Source organism: Nomia melanderi, chromosome 8 (genome assembly GCF_051020985.1).
Source record: "Nomia melanderi isolate GNS246 chromosome 8, iyNomMela1, whole genome shotgun sequence".
NCBI classification, from domain to species: Eukaryota; Metazoa; Arthropoda; class Insecta; order Hymenoptera; family Halictidae; genus Nomia; species Nomia melanderi.
This window is the reverse complement of record NC_135006.1, coordinates 2110260-2126739: the sequence shown is the minus strand read 5'-3', so window position 1 is coordinate 2126739 and position 16480 is coordinate 2110260. Positions and strand designations below refer to the sequence as shown.

Genomic DNA, 16480 nt, shown 5'->3' with positions numbered 1-16480 from the left:
AATTTATATTATGTTAACTGTTTTCTCTTTTTCTAGTTATGCAATTTATCATATCTTTTAGAATTGGCATACTGGTTAAAGTGCATATCCAATGCACCCAATTCAACGGCTTAAAAATTTTCTATTTAGAACATATGATAACAGCTGCCAATTAAGAATGGTTTCGGCAACAATTATATCCTAATTCTAATTTACCCAAATCATTCGATAGAAATATCTATAGCATCTTTTCATTCGCTCAGTAGCCTGTTAATAACACGAGATTTAATAATCTCTCCTCCCAATGGACGTTACTTCAATTCGTAACAGCAAGGAGCTCTAATATTGCGTATGCTCTGGAAAGGATCGTTTCGTGCTCTTTATCTATCATTATATTTTGGAATTATCTGAATGCAATTTTGTAATCCACTACGAAATGATATGGACAAAAACATAAATACTTTTCTACGAGAAAAGATACCATTAAAATTCTTCTATTTTTAATCTTGAAAAAGTGTTTTGCATTTACTGTACTCCTTTCCCGAGCCATTCACATGTTCCCAAGCCATTCGAACCACAATATTTAATGATTCTATAAGTTGATATTATTCAGTTGAGACACCCTGTGTATGGGACACAAAGATAACAAAACATTTATACACCTTATAGACGTATGTCTTTATAGTGATGACCCCATTATTAATCTCTTTGCTACGATCATCGATTATAGTCGACAGCCATCAAATGCAGTCGTATGGTCGCACGTCGACAGTTTATTTTATGGTCATGCGCCAACCACAGTGGAATACACTGTTCGTGTATATTTATCTTCTTTGATAGCATCATCAATGTTAATGGACTATTTATGTTCATTTATCTAGTTCTTCTGATTACATTTTATACAACTTAACATTTTATCAAAATGCAGCGTTGCAGCCTTCACATTGCATCTCAGACCATTAGTATATGAGACACTCATTAGGTAAATCGATTAACTTCACAAAACAAAAAGTCAAGAAAACTGATATTATATATGTTATGTATTGATTTTGAAAATTTCTCTTTAAATGCAAAATCAAATCGTCATCATAGAATGTTTTTTATGTAATTAACACAGGTACAGCTCCAATATAACAAATCTGAAAAATAAATAGAATAGAATATTCTTGAAGTAACTTTTATTATTATTGCAAGTTCGTCATGATCAAAAGACTTTTAATTATTTCGTGGTACGAAACCCAGTCCTGATTAAATCTATATTAAATATACCTTTAAATGTATTTGAGTTCATATTTAATGTAAAAGTTATATTAAATATTACATATTAATCATATTATATTAATTACATTATATTAAATATCATATAAAATCTAAACAATTTCGAAAAGTGGTGTTAATCGATTTGGCCAGTGAGCTGAATTATAAAACGTTCAAGATGGTGACACATGTCTTTCAATATTATTCTACGGTTGTCATTCGTAGTTAGTTAATCCGGTTCCATAGAAAAGATATTTGATGAGTAACAGTAACAGTCAAAGTGACCATTCACAGTGTCGTTTCGTGAGACTCTTTTATTGTTTGATCAGTCGATCGATCATCCTGAATCAAATTTTCACGCCTTTGAACGCCACTTGCCCGTTGCAGACGGCCGGACAAAGGGACAAAAGCTCAAGGACACTTATTCTCACCTCGTGTAAGTCAAACGTGATTATGGACAGTCGTTGTGACAGGACATTTAAACACCCTCATAACCTTCTTTCAGTGACGCTGCTCGGTTTTGATAGCGAAGTCTGCGAAAGTTTCCTTGATGCAACGAACTATATAGTACTAAATCACAGAACATGATGGCAGGATGAACTACAAGAATTATTTCTAATTAAAAAAGATATATAACAAGATTTTTCAATATATCTTTCCTTAAGTATTTTATTATTTTATACTAAAGTAAACACGTTTGTCATTTTACAAAATATTTTAGTGGTGGGCATTGCACATTTTTTTGCTTCCTCATATTTTCGTATACACTTAGCCCTTGATTTACATGGCATTCGAATTACACGTTTTCGGTTTAACACGGTTGAAAAAGAACGAGAGAATTTAGATGGCACTTGCATTTCAGTTTGACACGGCCAGTTTGGACAAATGGAAAAACTATATTAAGTTTTTGTTTGTTTTATGACTTACACATGCAATTTTGTTGGATCAATGAATTCTTATTTCAAAATATGTATATGGTGTTTTATTGTACAGAAAAGTAAATATTACTGTTTCATATGGATTTGTTGAATTTATTTCATGTGTATTTCTTTCCAATGTGAATTACGGACTCGAATTACACGATTTTAATTTACACGGCATTTTCGGGGAACCAATCTGCCGTGTAAATCGAGGGTTAGGTGTACGTGATAAACTCGCTGTGTGTGAAAGTGCATTGAACATTAACACGTTAACTGCCACGGTGATCATCGATGACCGGAGCTTTCAAATTACTTGAAAACAATTACAATTCGTAAGACAACTGGCATCGAATGAAAATGTTTGATAACGCAATTATTGGATCATAGTATAATCTAACGATTATATACCAAATAATTTACAATTATTCCTTTTTATTTTTGCTACAAATGAATAAGTGATACATAAATCGCTGAAGTTTTTCGTGGCAGTCAACGTGTTAATTTTTAATGAGTCGAGCTACATATTTTCCATATTTACCTTACCGTACTAATTTTTCGACCCACGTTTCTTGAAACTGTCTTTTATTATTCAACGAGTATCATCTACTCTAGAAGTTACGAGCCCTTTTTTCATCAATTCGTATACGAAGAAGGCTAAATATAGAATTAAAAGTACAGAATTTATATCGGACAGTAAAACATGCAGAAGGCTCCGTTATTATCGAAGACTATACGGTAGCTAATGCCATAGGAAATTTAATGTTTATCGACGGTAAACTTGTTAAATATAAAATATTCCAAGATTTTGAAGAATAATCTTAAGGATGGTGTCCGAATGAGGATTATGGGAAGATTTCCACTTGTAGCAAGTCCCAAGCACATAGCTCTGATCATAAAAGGGTGGCTTTGCTGTATAACACACCGCACACGTTGAACGCTACATCGCGAAGCCGGGACGTTAATTCAATCGAAAACTTATAATCTGAAATCTTGCAGTGATTAAATGAAATATAAAATTACACGAAAATAAACGTTCAAGGGAAACATGTCTCTTTCATTTCCGGAGATACTTAATACATTGTTGATCAGTTACGAGTTAACTCGTGTTTTCATGCCCAAACGTTGTTGACCGATCGCGAGTTAACTCGTGTTTACACTGGCATTAGCTATTTCAATTTTTTAAACGCAGAACAATGTAGAATGTTGCAATAGCGAAATATTCGAAGCTATATAAAAGATATGACCAAAGTTTCATTTCAATTCATTATGTATAAATGAAGTATATTGAAGTTTATTTAGATTGTATCACTTCCATATTTAATTACAAAATAATAACCGGTAACATGGAACAGCTTCTGCGTGAAATTACCGGTCATCAATGTGTTAAATACACGACCGTAACGTAACAGTGTCGGTAGCGCTGTTGGCAGAGTCATAGGTTCTCGAATCTCTGTCCCAACGAACCTACAGGTTTTTAGTTAACGCTAAAACCAAGCAGATGAATTGACTTTTTGGAATTTCCCTATAGAAACTCCAAGAGTGCGTCTATCGAGACTCTAATTGACTCTTGAACAATGTCTTGAATAATTTCTTAGAGAAACGTCCGTTATTGTAATAATTCCGAAAAGAAGAAATCAGGAATGGGCCATTTTAACTCGTTTGGTAGTTTTAGGGTGAAGTTTCTCTTTTATGAATCAAGAATCTTTGTTTCCACGTCCTCTTTTCAACGTAATCAAACAAGAAGTTGCCAGTCCTCTAAAAGTTAGTATGCAGTAATGTTTTATAATACAGGAAGTAGATCTGATAGAAATTTGAAGGATTCTTCAAGTGAAACGTGACGTTTCCACTTACAGAAAATCACTTACCGCCGGATCGATATCTCTAGTTAATCTTATGGAAGTTCGCTTTTAAAGGAATGGCACTTTTAATAAAGTTAAAAGCATTTCCTAGTACACTAAAATTCCGGTTATCCGGCAGTCTAGGGATCGAAAGTGACAGATAAACAAATATACCATACTGACAACGGTATAAAAGCTGAGAAAATGATTTAAAAAGGCAACAGTAAATAATATAACAATGCTATTTATTGCCAAAAATAAAATATCTAAACGTAGAATACGGAGGGTGTATTTTAATGTATAAATTCAATTATTTTCAGTACTATTCGTTACTTAAGAAACGTTTCAAATGCATAAAATCTATTTTTCAGAGTGCTCCACTACGAAACATAAACTAATCGCGGCACTACTCAATATAATGGAATAAGTTGCAGAAGAGGTAATAGAGAATCAAATAAAGTGATAGAAAATAAATCGTATACGTGGAAACCGAGATTATTAGATTTATCTAATAAATATCTGTTAAATAAAAAAGAATTCGCAAATTTGTAAAATTTGTTCTGATCATACTAATTCTATTTGCCAAATGTTCTACTGGAGAAATAATAAAAATTCTTGGAAAATAAAAAAAATAGAAAAGACGTTCGATTTTCGAAATCTGACAAATAAACACTCATCGAAACTCCTATGTAATCGAAACAGTTTCCTTGCCCCCTTGCTCTACGATTTAATCTCGCAGTCGCACTAATTAGAACTATTTCTCGTTAATGTTAGTAAAGTAAAAAATTCCATGCTCCCTCGATGTCTAGATTTACTCTAGACCATACTAATTAGAAAAACAAGAAAAATATTTCATTTGTACTCAGAAAAACTGAATGACATTTATAATTGTTAAACAAATAGGAACCTTCTCCATGAGTCTGACACGACATTGTAGGGCAAGAGATTAATGAAGCAGATACTAAAAACTCCAGATTCTTCACAACGATTATTCTACTATTCTTCTTATATCTAACACATCCAACAAAACTCGGTTGGTTTGATACGTCGCCAAGAGAATAATCGTTTCAGTTTACGTAAAGAATGGTGTCAATCGAATTCGAATGACGTGGCAGTCAAGGTATTATTCATTATTTCCATTGAATGGAGTGGATTAGCTACCCTCTGATTACTGGCTTGAAAAGATATTAGGAAAAGCCACATGGCCTCCATATCCGTTGGGCCAAGGTGGTGTGAATGCGGCTTTATTGAGTCCTGCGATCAATCGATAACGCGAAAGGTGTGGTATCACGTTCGTAGCTGCGATAAGGAGGAAGTTTGCCTTTGGAACAAGTTCGTGGAAAGTTGTGTCAACAGAGCAGAACATTTTCTTCTATTTAAGTCGGTTCGTTTCTATTTCACAAGTCTCGCGTGTATACACATAGAAATGAACGGATCAGTGAGAGAGAAAAAAACGAAATGGAATGTCTTGTCGAATTTTTGATACAATTCCTTTCAACTTTGAGATCGTTTTACTCCGAATGCTATGGAAACACGTTTTTTTTAAAACCTCAAGTTTTTCAAATGGTTAACTTTTAAATGAATCTTTTTAAATCGAAAGGAATTTTTACATTAAACTTTTTAAATCTAAATGACCTTTTAAACGAAACTTTTTAAAATCACATTAACTTTTTAACCCTTAGCACTCCAGGTGGTTCTGTAATCTATCAGCAACTGCAACTAATTTTTACAGTATCCCTAGCGAAAATGAGAAATGCTATATTTTTTCGATCTTCTATTTTCCTTCTCAGTTCAAAATTTGGATGCGTGGAAAATCTAATAATATTAGAGTAGTTTCTTTAAGATTCATTAAAATATTTAATATTATAACTGGTGCAATATTGGAGCCTACAGAGTTCAAAGGGTTAATTGAATTAAACTTTTAAACAACTTTCTAATTAAACATTTGGATAGTCGAAAGTCGTATAATCGACGTTCTACTGTTGTTCATTATGGGATGAGGGAATGCGACGTAACCTGTCGAGGTCTTCGGAGAAAACGACTTTAACCAGTGTTACCTAACCATGGGTCTCGAGAGATACAACGCGTCACTGCTACTTCGATGCGCTATTTAGGCTTTAAACTATAGGTACGGAGTATCTTTGCAGAAGTGAAACTCGTGCCTGAACTATTGACGTTTGTGTCACCAAATTGGGCGAAGGGGATCTGAAGCACCATTTATGGGGAATGTTGCTGGTTCTTTGGAAACGTCAGGTAAATATACCAATAACTATGGTTAAGAATATAAGCACAGTTAATTTTTGCATTTATATTTATATTCATATTTATATTTATTTAACACTAAAACTACCGGACAGGTCAAATTGACCCACTTCAGAATTTTTATTTTGCAAGTATTTAAATTATGAAGATGTTTTTACGAAAGATTTTTCATTTAATTTGTGGATCTGTACAGATACAAAACTAGAAGACCTTTCAAATCTCAAGAAACCTATTATAATTTTCATACAAAAATTGGAAATAAATCACTCTAACTGCTTCATAGTTTCAGTGTTAACATGCTGTCCTTATACTCTTAACTGATTAATTATTGATACATTTACACGTAAACATAGTTCACAAGTTGATCCATTTTTTCTTACATCCTCTATAACCTTACATTTCCCAATTAGTTTACTTAAATAAATCGTATCGATAAGAATAGTTAAGATCCACAGGTGCCATCCTTCTCTTCAAGTTAAATAGATGAAGTGTCTAAATAAGCTTATAGTGATGCTATTAGGAAAAGTCTGACGTATCGTTAGCCAGTCTGTTTATTGGAGACACCATGTATATTCCAACTGTAAAATACTATAAACAAACAATGTTAACACATTACGTACTGGTAACGAGAAATCTCATTTTTATATAAAGACTGTTAGCTATATAACTTTGATAATTACCACAGCATTTAAAGAAACATTAAATTTGATTAGAACTAATTGTCCATTTAAAATATATTACATAATAATATGATACCAAAGTTTTTTTTATAGATAGTAATATAAGTAGATCTCACTGAAAATCCGTACAATTTAATTTTCTGATAATTAGCCGATACGCAATGTGTTAAAAATAACGTGGACATGGTTTCAAGGTTAGATGTTGGAACGTTCGAATAGGTATGCACGTGTTTGAATACGAAGGGTATGGTAGATGGAGCCAGAGGTCTGTTTGTCCTGCACGTGATTATTCCTACGCGCTTCGTGTACCCTCGGTTCGCTTCGCTGAACTTTCGCTCAACAGTGGAAGAAGCCGGTAGTCGCCGTTCACCAGCGAACCAACATTCTCCTTTTTCATCCTCTTCTTCGTCATCTTCCTTCTTCTTTATCGGTTATTTTATATCGCGGCAACCTCTTGGGCTATTAGGGACAACGGAGGGGAAATCGTTTGGTGGTTTTTCAAAAATTTAACACTAGAACTATTGAGCATTTAATATAATTGATACGTAATTCCTATAAAAATCGATACCATAGATTATTTTCAGTTTCTTCAGGCATTGGTTATAGTATTCAAGTGAAACTATTTATTTTTCCAATCATTTTGAATATTCAATGCTTTTAAGATATCAATAATTGCGAAGTAAATTGAAACTAATCGTTATGATTGGTACGGTAGTCCTGGTGTTAATATCAATCAGAGAAAAATCCAGGAGAAGAATTAGGATTTTTCGATAAAATTTAAATATCTAGTGACATATGTATATGAAAAGCAAATCATAGTCTGCCTATATAAGATTTGTGAATTATATTGAAAATTATACTGAAAATTATTATATGAACAGCGTAATAAAAGCATTAACGAAAATGGCCTGACCTAAGGACAATAATGACATCGTTGCTGAGACAGTATTGTAAAAATAAATACAAGTCAATGAATTTATACTTCCATATCTAGAATGTAATACATTCCTGAAGTATTACAGTTATGCATAATGGGTAAGTGTAACTACCATCCAGCGTCTCGTGTCAAATATTTAGCGATTAACATACAGAACTCACATTTAGTATTCAGTATTCAGAATCCAATATACATTATGCATATATTAAGAGTATCATAAATAACCTGCTATGTTCTGGTAAATTCAATATTTATTTCTGAGAAATCAGAAGCTTGTATTGCTTCTGTAATATTTATTTTTTCGCAGGACCACAGTTCTAAAACAGATAAAAACACTTTCAAATTCAAATTCAAATTCAAATTCAAATTCAAATTTAAATTTAATTTAAAAATCTAGTATAAATTATTATAAATTTAATTTGAATTTGAATTTGAATTTGAATTTAATTTTATGTTAGTTATTGTTTAATCTTATCTAATTTAGGTAAGTTGATAATTAAATAGAAACGCCTGACATTGTTACACTTGTTTCTATAACCAAATGAAAACTAAAAGTATTTCACATAGTGATTGATAATTCGAAGAATTTAAAGTAAATTCAATTTGAATTTACTATTGTAATCCAGCGGTTAACTGTAGTTACGTCGATGGATATATTCGGAAATTTGATTTACATAATAACAGCTTAAACTCGTACAATTTGCATTTCCTTTCCATTCTTCTGCTTTTCTCTCCGATGCGACATTGCGGATGCCGCATACCGGCGAGTATGCTTCCGTATTGGAAGCGCGCGGAAGATCAATAAGATGCGTTGCTATACTTGTCATAAAAATTATAAATTATTCGACAAAATACTGCGAGTTTATCCTTAGATGTATAAACATAAGAAAAAGTAAAGAAAAAGCTAAGAAAAGTGCAATTCAAGTTAAAAAAAAACGCTTTGTAAAATAATATACATATTCATTGTTATAAATTATTATAAATTAATCAAATATACATGACAAGGTATATTTAAAAATGTTTAGTTGTACACGTTTCTTTAAATTATAACCAATTCTTATATTTCAAATATTCAAATAATGTAAATTCGAATAACGGGATCGATTTCTGGAATTTATTATTCGCACTAATCAAGAGTTATAAATATGTGTATATTTAGGAATTCAATAACTATTTTTGGTTTAATTTCTTCAATTTTTATTTAGAAGATTTGTTGGATGTTTCATTGATTAGACTAAACAATCGAGATTTTATCAAGGTTTCATGAATTCAGTAATGAAATAACCTAACGAAAACAATTGAATTTCTTCAGAGATTGCAAGTATTGCTTTTATCGCGTTTTCTTCACAATGCACAATGCTGACACACCTTTCGAGCAGATTTCAAACAGCTTTTCTTTCTTTGCTTCTGCAGTATTTTCTGCGGGACTTTCTTACAGCCAGTTCACCGTTCAGTTTAGCGGACGAAAGTTTGCGGACTCGTACAGATCTGGTTGCCAAATGTACGAAGTAACATTGGTTTGGCCTGCACGAAGCCTTGAGGTAAGCGTAGGAATAAGAATAAGGAAAAGAAAAGGTTGGGCAAAACGAAGCTTGGGAAGGAAAGCGTTTTTCCAGGTTTCGACAGTGACAGAACTGCTACAACGTACGAACAGACTTGTTGTCTCATGAAATGCGACGAATTCTCGGGAAATGATTACACTCTAGCTAATTGTTTTACAAGTATAGAATATTTACAGAATATTTTCTAAAAAATTTTCTAAAGAATACTTCCAAAATAAATTCTAAACATGTAAAGAAATCAAAATGTATAAAATCTAAATATATAAACTCTAAATATCTAAAGAAATCTAAATACATATAAAAGAAATTTAAATTGTTCATTTCGAGGTGAACAATTTGAAACAAAAATTTCTCTACATCCACTAGTTTCAGAGATATTCTAGAAACTATACTTTTAGCCCTGAAATTTCAGGGGTGTTTTCACCCCTTCAAACTGGATACTGGCCGATAAGAAAAAATACGTTTCGAATATTTTCTTGAGAACTATGTTTCACATACGTTTCATCAAAATGCGCTGATTGAAAAGGTTCCCCTGTAAATAGACAAAAGTATTACGTTCATTTTATTTCAGCTGGGAGTTCTCAGCGCTCAAAGGGTTAAATTCAATTAATAAAAAGAGAGAGAAATTCAACTTCCGGAGCAATTAGGACGAACCGTGCGTGTTATTGTGATTTCGGAGCATTGTGCCTATAGGCTATTGGAGAAATGGGCAGCATTGTTACGAATGTAAAACAAATTGCGGAAGGAAGTCATCGGTTTCGTGACAAACACTGTTTCCGTTGATGCATCGCCGACGGCGTTTGTGCGAAAACAGGTCCGACTAAAAATTTACAGCGCCCTGCCGGCGCACCGGAAGCAACGGCTGTTTATCCATTATCTATTTCGTTTTTCGTCGACATCCGTTTTCGTGGACATAGGTACAAATTGGAAAACGAAGTGTAGTGGAACTTCGACCGTGAGAGCTAGGTCTTGATGGGAAAATGGATATCCATTACACGTTGTTGCCGGTGAAAAGTTTCGAACCATTTAATATGTAACGCGATAAATTAACCTAATTGTGGGATTTACTTCGAGAAATCTTTCGTCTTGCGTGCAATAACATAAGAAAATGAAGCGTGAATATTTTAATGAAGAACTAAAGGAAAACAAAGAAGAATTACATGTTTATCTGAAGAAATAAAGAATCGTTGAAGGAATTAGTATCGTTTTAAACTTTAGAATGTCGTGTGTACTTGTCGAACGCATTTAACTGGTTAAAAATTGTATATCTTTATATTTGATTAATACACATATGCGCGTGTTACTTTATCAGGCACAGAAATTCTCCAATAAAAGTTGCTTACCAGAAATGGCAAGTTTTTCTTCTAACTGACGTATCCAAACTTTTGACCGACAGTGTATATCTTTTTTACACTCGTTAGACACGAATACCGTTACTCTGCGTAATCATAAACCGTAATTTACAGATTTTTACTTTCCTCGCGGTTAATTGTGATTTATACGCAATGAAAATAATATTAATAAATATTGGTTATTGTATTATTTATTGTACAACTGAATGAAAATGGAAAAACTCGTACGAAAAGGTCAAGAACTTTACTACTACACTGTGGATTTAATGGCGATAAAAAAAGTAGTTTCTTTGATAATTTACATACTTTTAATCGATGAATATAACTAATTTATATTGGTAATTTATAATATTATAACTAATACATGAATATATTATACATTGGCTAATAGACACTGGATAATTATTGGATTATCCCATAGATAATGCAGTTTCTCTACAATTCTGTTTATTTTAAACATTAACATAAAGAAAGCTCTTTCAATTTAAAATATGTTCCCCTTACTTAATCTATAATTGATGAAGGAGAATATATGTTATACTAAAAACAGTTTTCTTTATCTTAATTTTTCAAGGTGAATTGAATATTGTTTCTGTATGTAATTATGATGTACGCTTGACAAAATATAATCGTACGTTTGTTACACATTAATAAACAAGTGCTTTATCGAACTGTGATTTATTTATAATAAACAGGAACACCTGTACTCACTTATAGGTACCCTCATTCGGTTAATCATTAAATAAAAATATCGAATTATGTGAACTGACTAATGAGGTAAATCTGAAAGTTTCTTCTTAAATTCACAATTTAAATAATATCTAATAATTTCAGGTAATTTATTTGTTAAGTATCTATCCCTTTTCATGTATCCTCTTACCAAATGGACGACAAATAGAAAATGGTATCATGTTCGAGTAACGGCATTTAAAATTTCCATTCAATATAAACGTACGCGGCAGCGAATGCGAAGAAACAAGTGTGAATTGTGTGATTCTTTTGCCGTTAAAAGGGTTTAGGGTAGATGTAAGAAACCTTACGATGTGGCTAAAGAAAATATCTGGTGTCGAAGGGGCTAAGTTTCTCCGGAGGAAAGGGGTTTCCTTGTACGAAAAAGAATATCCCAGTATTGTAAGAGTAGGAGGGACATCGACTTCCCGATGCATAATTGCATAATGCATAAAAAAACAAACGTGATATTACCAAACGAGCTAGAACAGTTATGTGCAGACTATGTAATAATAAATTCCAGAGCTTGGGATCCTTTTCCGACCATTGCCGGCAAACGATCTTCGCGGACCATGAGTATCTTCTCTGAAAAGTATCGTATCACGCTGAATGGGACGTACAGAGATATTCGATAAAATTTATTTACGTTGCCTCAACTCTTCGAAATTAATACTGGAATTGCCTAGTAATCAAATCTTCTTATATACATTACAAGAATGCATTATTCTGAGATTTTAATCGATTTATATTTTAGAATGTACGGTAATAATGCAATTTTAATGAATGAAACGGGTCATTCGTAACCTGTCTATGCCGAAAAGTCATAATAATAGAAAAAATACGTTTGAGGCGAGTTTTAAACAGTAAACAGTTCTGGAGGTAATTGAATGTATAGATTAGAATGGAACACCTTGTGTATTGTATACTGTTTAGGTATATGATATTGTATAATAGAGATATTATTGTCCACATAATGTTGACGATTAACCTGACCGTTATTTGCGAATATATTCATCATTAATATATTCATCATTCATTAATAATAACAAAATTAAATTCATTCATATTTTTTAATTCGTTATTTTAACATAACGTAAATGACATAGCCTTGCAATTAACCGAATTTGAAAATGCGAAAAAATAACTTGAATTAACGATGAAACAATCGATAATTAAAAATTAAAGATACCTCAGACAAATAAATAATAGGAATAACGAATAACTCGAGTAACAATTAATTGTCCTTAAGATTTTATCGTTAGAACACTTCATTGACTTTTGACTCTTCCTATTTAAAATGAATTTCCTTATCATCGAGTGCGATACCACAAAACAACAAAAGTTCTATTGCCAATGCAGAACTTGCAGTAATAATAAAAATTGCTCCAAAGTTACGCTATCTTACACATTTCATATATTCTTCAGATTAAAGCCACACCTGTAACAATTAAACCTTTGCATTCGAAGCTTTTTCTCACTGACATTACCAGCAACTAGATGTAATTTTAATAGAGAAAGCATATTAACATATAAATAAATGATACAGACACGAAAAGGAAAGTCATAGATGTATTCTACTGTCTTTCATCGATTATAAATATTATAATATAATTAATGACAAAATTTTACAGTTTGTAATGACAAATTTTAAATGGCTCTGCTCCGGAGCCCTCGAGTGCAAAGGGTTAAGTGAAGTACGTTCTATAATGAGTATTCAATTTCCCATTTAAACAGAAATTTCGAAAGTCAGTGCACAGCTATTGCATTACCGTTTCCTACTTTTTCTTTCGTGGAGTTCACTGATTTGGTTAATGAGTAACTCAATTCTATATTCGTCGTTATCATTCGGGTAAAGTTTCATTCAAGGCCAACGTTGCTGACGATGCGATGAACAATTTGCACGTTGCATTTTCTCAAGAATACGCGTGAACCTGTCCGCCTGGATACGCTTCCGACGTAACCGGAGCTTCGTTCGAAACACGAAGGCTTCCCGCGGAACGCGGCCACCTCCGACAACGGGTCGTGGAGAGAGAATCTGCTGCGTGAGGGTCCTACCTGCGGGCATCTCCATATTAGAGACTCATATCTCGCAGACTAAACGAGTGTAGGAAAGGATATACAGAAAACTCCTGTGTAACACGGTTAACGCTTAGCACTCCAGATGGTTTTGTAATTTATCAGCAACTGCAACTAACTTTTATGGTATCTCTAGTGAAATTGAAAAATGCTATAACATTCCTTCGATCTTTTATGTTCCTTCTCAGTAGAAAATTTAGATGTGTAGAAAATCTAATAATTTTAGGGTAGTTTCTTTGATTCATTAAAATATTTTATATTACAACTGGTACAATATTGGAGCCTACAGAGTTCAAAGAGTTAACACGTTGAATACCGCATGATTTCATAGAGCAAAATGCAGAAAATGGAAAAACTGTAATATTAAATCATTTGATTGAATTGCATTATTATTATTATTATTATTATTATTATTATTATTATTATTATTATTATTATTATTATTATTATTATTATTATTATTATTATTATTATTATTATTATTATTATTATTATTATTATTATTATTATTATTATTATTATTATTATTATTATTATTATTATTATTATTATTATTATTATTATTATTATTATTATTATTATTATTATTATTATTATTATTATTATTATTATTATTATTATTATTATTATTATTATTATTATTATTATTATTATTATTATTGCACGTTCATCTAGGTGAATGTCACCGCATTAAGTAGCATTATTTACAATATAGAAATGTTTTCGAATCATCGTTTCATTGAGTGAACTGAATCGCTCTGAAGCTAAACAGTTGTTTGGCTCGGATATTGAATAAACTGGATTTGTAATGTACAATTGAATTATGTCGAATGCAATGGAATATTTTAATTTGATGTTTAAGTAAGTAATAGTTTTCTATTATTCCTCGTTAACCTTTGGAGTAAACATAGGTATAGAATAAACATCCAAATTTTGTCTTTTCTTAATAAATTATTAACGATACAGTAGTGTCTATTATAGTAAAAGAATAAATCGAAGGGCAAGGGGTTAATTAAGTTCACCTTGACCCTTTTGTTGGGAACCGAATATCTGGAGTACTTTGAAACTTTCCTTTACGCGCTGTTATTCTTGTAATTTGACAAAATTTCTTTAAATATCCATTTTTTTTTAAATATTTTCACGTCGACCTTTGCTTAGAAAATAAAGAATTTACATAAACATATTGAAATAATAAAATTTAGATAAATGCAGACATTTTGGTTGCCGACGTAAGAAACACAGTGAACCAAAGTATTTTGAAAGAAGGAACATCGGTTGTCTGATGAAGGAACTGTTTCAATTTTCAGGGTTTCATCTTAAACTGGTAATATGGGCATGATGCCGGTTAATTGGGTGAAAGCGACGCGAACGACCGGATGGCAGAATTAAGCGATTAACTTAGGTAGCTCGCGGGACCTCGTTAAGAGGTTAAGTTTCGAAATTGGGGACAACCGAGTCGAGGTTAGAGTTCGAGGCACAAAAGTGACACGTAAGCACGCATCGAACACCCACGCCTGAAGATGCAACATCAAACATGGACAACACACGTGGTAAGAGAGAGTTGTCCGTGTATCCCACTGATCCCTTAAGTATTATCTTTATTTACTAATTTACCCCTTTGCACTCGAAAGTATTCTGTTAGGAATACTTAACACATTGCGTACCGGCTAATTTTCAGAAAACTGAATTGTGCAGATGGCAATTTTCACTGAGATCAACTTATATCACTATACATAGAAAAACTCAAATATCATATTGTTATGTAATATATTTTAAACAGATAACCAATTCTAATGGAATTTCATATTTCTCTAAATGCTGTGGTAATTAGCAAAGTTGCGTAGCTAAGTGTCTTTATATAAAAACGAGATTTCTCGTTACTGGTACGCAATGTGTTAACATTTTCTGACGAGATAAACACGATATTTTTTTAAATTCACTTAAATAGAAATTACAAGTAAATTGAGGAACAAAGCTATTTTATTATAATATTTCACATATTGATGCATTATCCGGAATTCAGTATGAAATGTCAAATTTTATAGTTTTACTACATCAAATCAAGTGATGAGTGAGGGTCACCTCTTGAGAGCAAAGGGTTACAATTTGATGAATAAAAGCAGCAGGCATAGTCAAGATTTTCATTCGTCATAAATGAATATGTGAAAATTTGCTTGCAAATATTTACGGTGCACGTTAAAGGAACTTTGTTTCCACATTTAATCGTTCGGTAATCTGTGAAAATACCTTTAAGTATTTATAGTTTGCAAATGACTAAGTTATGATTTAAAATGTTTGGCAATAAAATTTATTACATAGCTTCATTATTTAACAAAGAATACCTCATGAAATTTCAACTTAAAACTATTTTCTGAGTTTAGCTATTATTCCACCATTGAATTGTGGACATTTCCTACAGTTAATGTTATAATCGTTCTTTCTCGAAAATAATATTCAATTAAAATTTCAGAAGGTGTCGAAAGACACCTTCGGTAGAAATAGTGTTAATCGTTTGCACGAGTAAACAATTCGCCTCGTAGCTCGCGCTACGTATTTGATTTCCGTCCACAAATTCACTAATTTTAAAGAATGTACGATCATGGGGACCGGTTTGTTAAATCTGGGCAAGAGTTAGACGCAAAGGGCCCTGGACAAATTAAGAGAGACCGTTTCAAGGAGAAAGCGGGAGAAGGAGAAGAGAAAAGAATGGTTTCAGCCGGGCGTCTCAAGGTTTATTCACGCTTGCCCGAGCAAAGTTTTGGTTACATTCTCCTTGAACGGTCACGAACCATGCGAAACCTTCGCTTCGTTCTCCGTATTTTTCAGCAGAAGTAACAGATTACCGAACCAATTGAAGCAATTTACTGTCGTGCCTTCGAATTATCCGC

The 16480-nt window shown here is 32.4% G+C and overlaps 2 protein-coding genes across 3 annotated transcripts in view; one reads left to right on the top strand and one right to left on the bottom strand.

Annotated features, from left to right (window-relative positions):
- The window catches only part of gukh (NHS actin remodeling regulator GUK-holder), a 167572-nt gene that overhangs the window by 75419 nt on the left and 75673 nt on the right, over positions 1-16480 (bottom strand). The gene's annotated exons all lie outside the window — the stretch shown is intronic.
- LOC116426465 (uncharacterized) overlaps positions 6116-16480 on the top strand; it is a 65638-nt gene continuing 55273 nt past the window's right edge. Inside the window, exons 1-2 of one of the 2 annotated variants that reach the window (XM_076369962.1) lie at positions 6116-6247; positions 9287-9414. In XM_076369962.1, coding sequence (XP_076226077.1) covers positions 6214-6247; positions 9287-9414 — 162 coding nt within the window. In that variant the 5' untranslated portion in view covers positions 6116-6213. The remainder of the gene's footprint in view (positions 6248-9286; positions 9415-16480) is intronic. The other variant, XM_076369963.1, reaches the window with a different exon arrangement.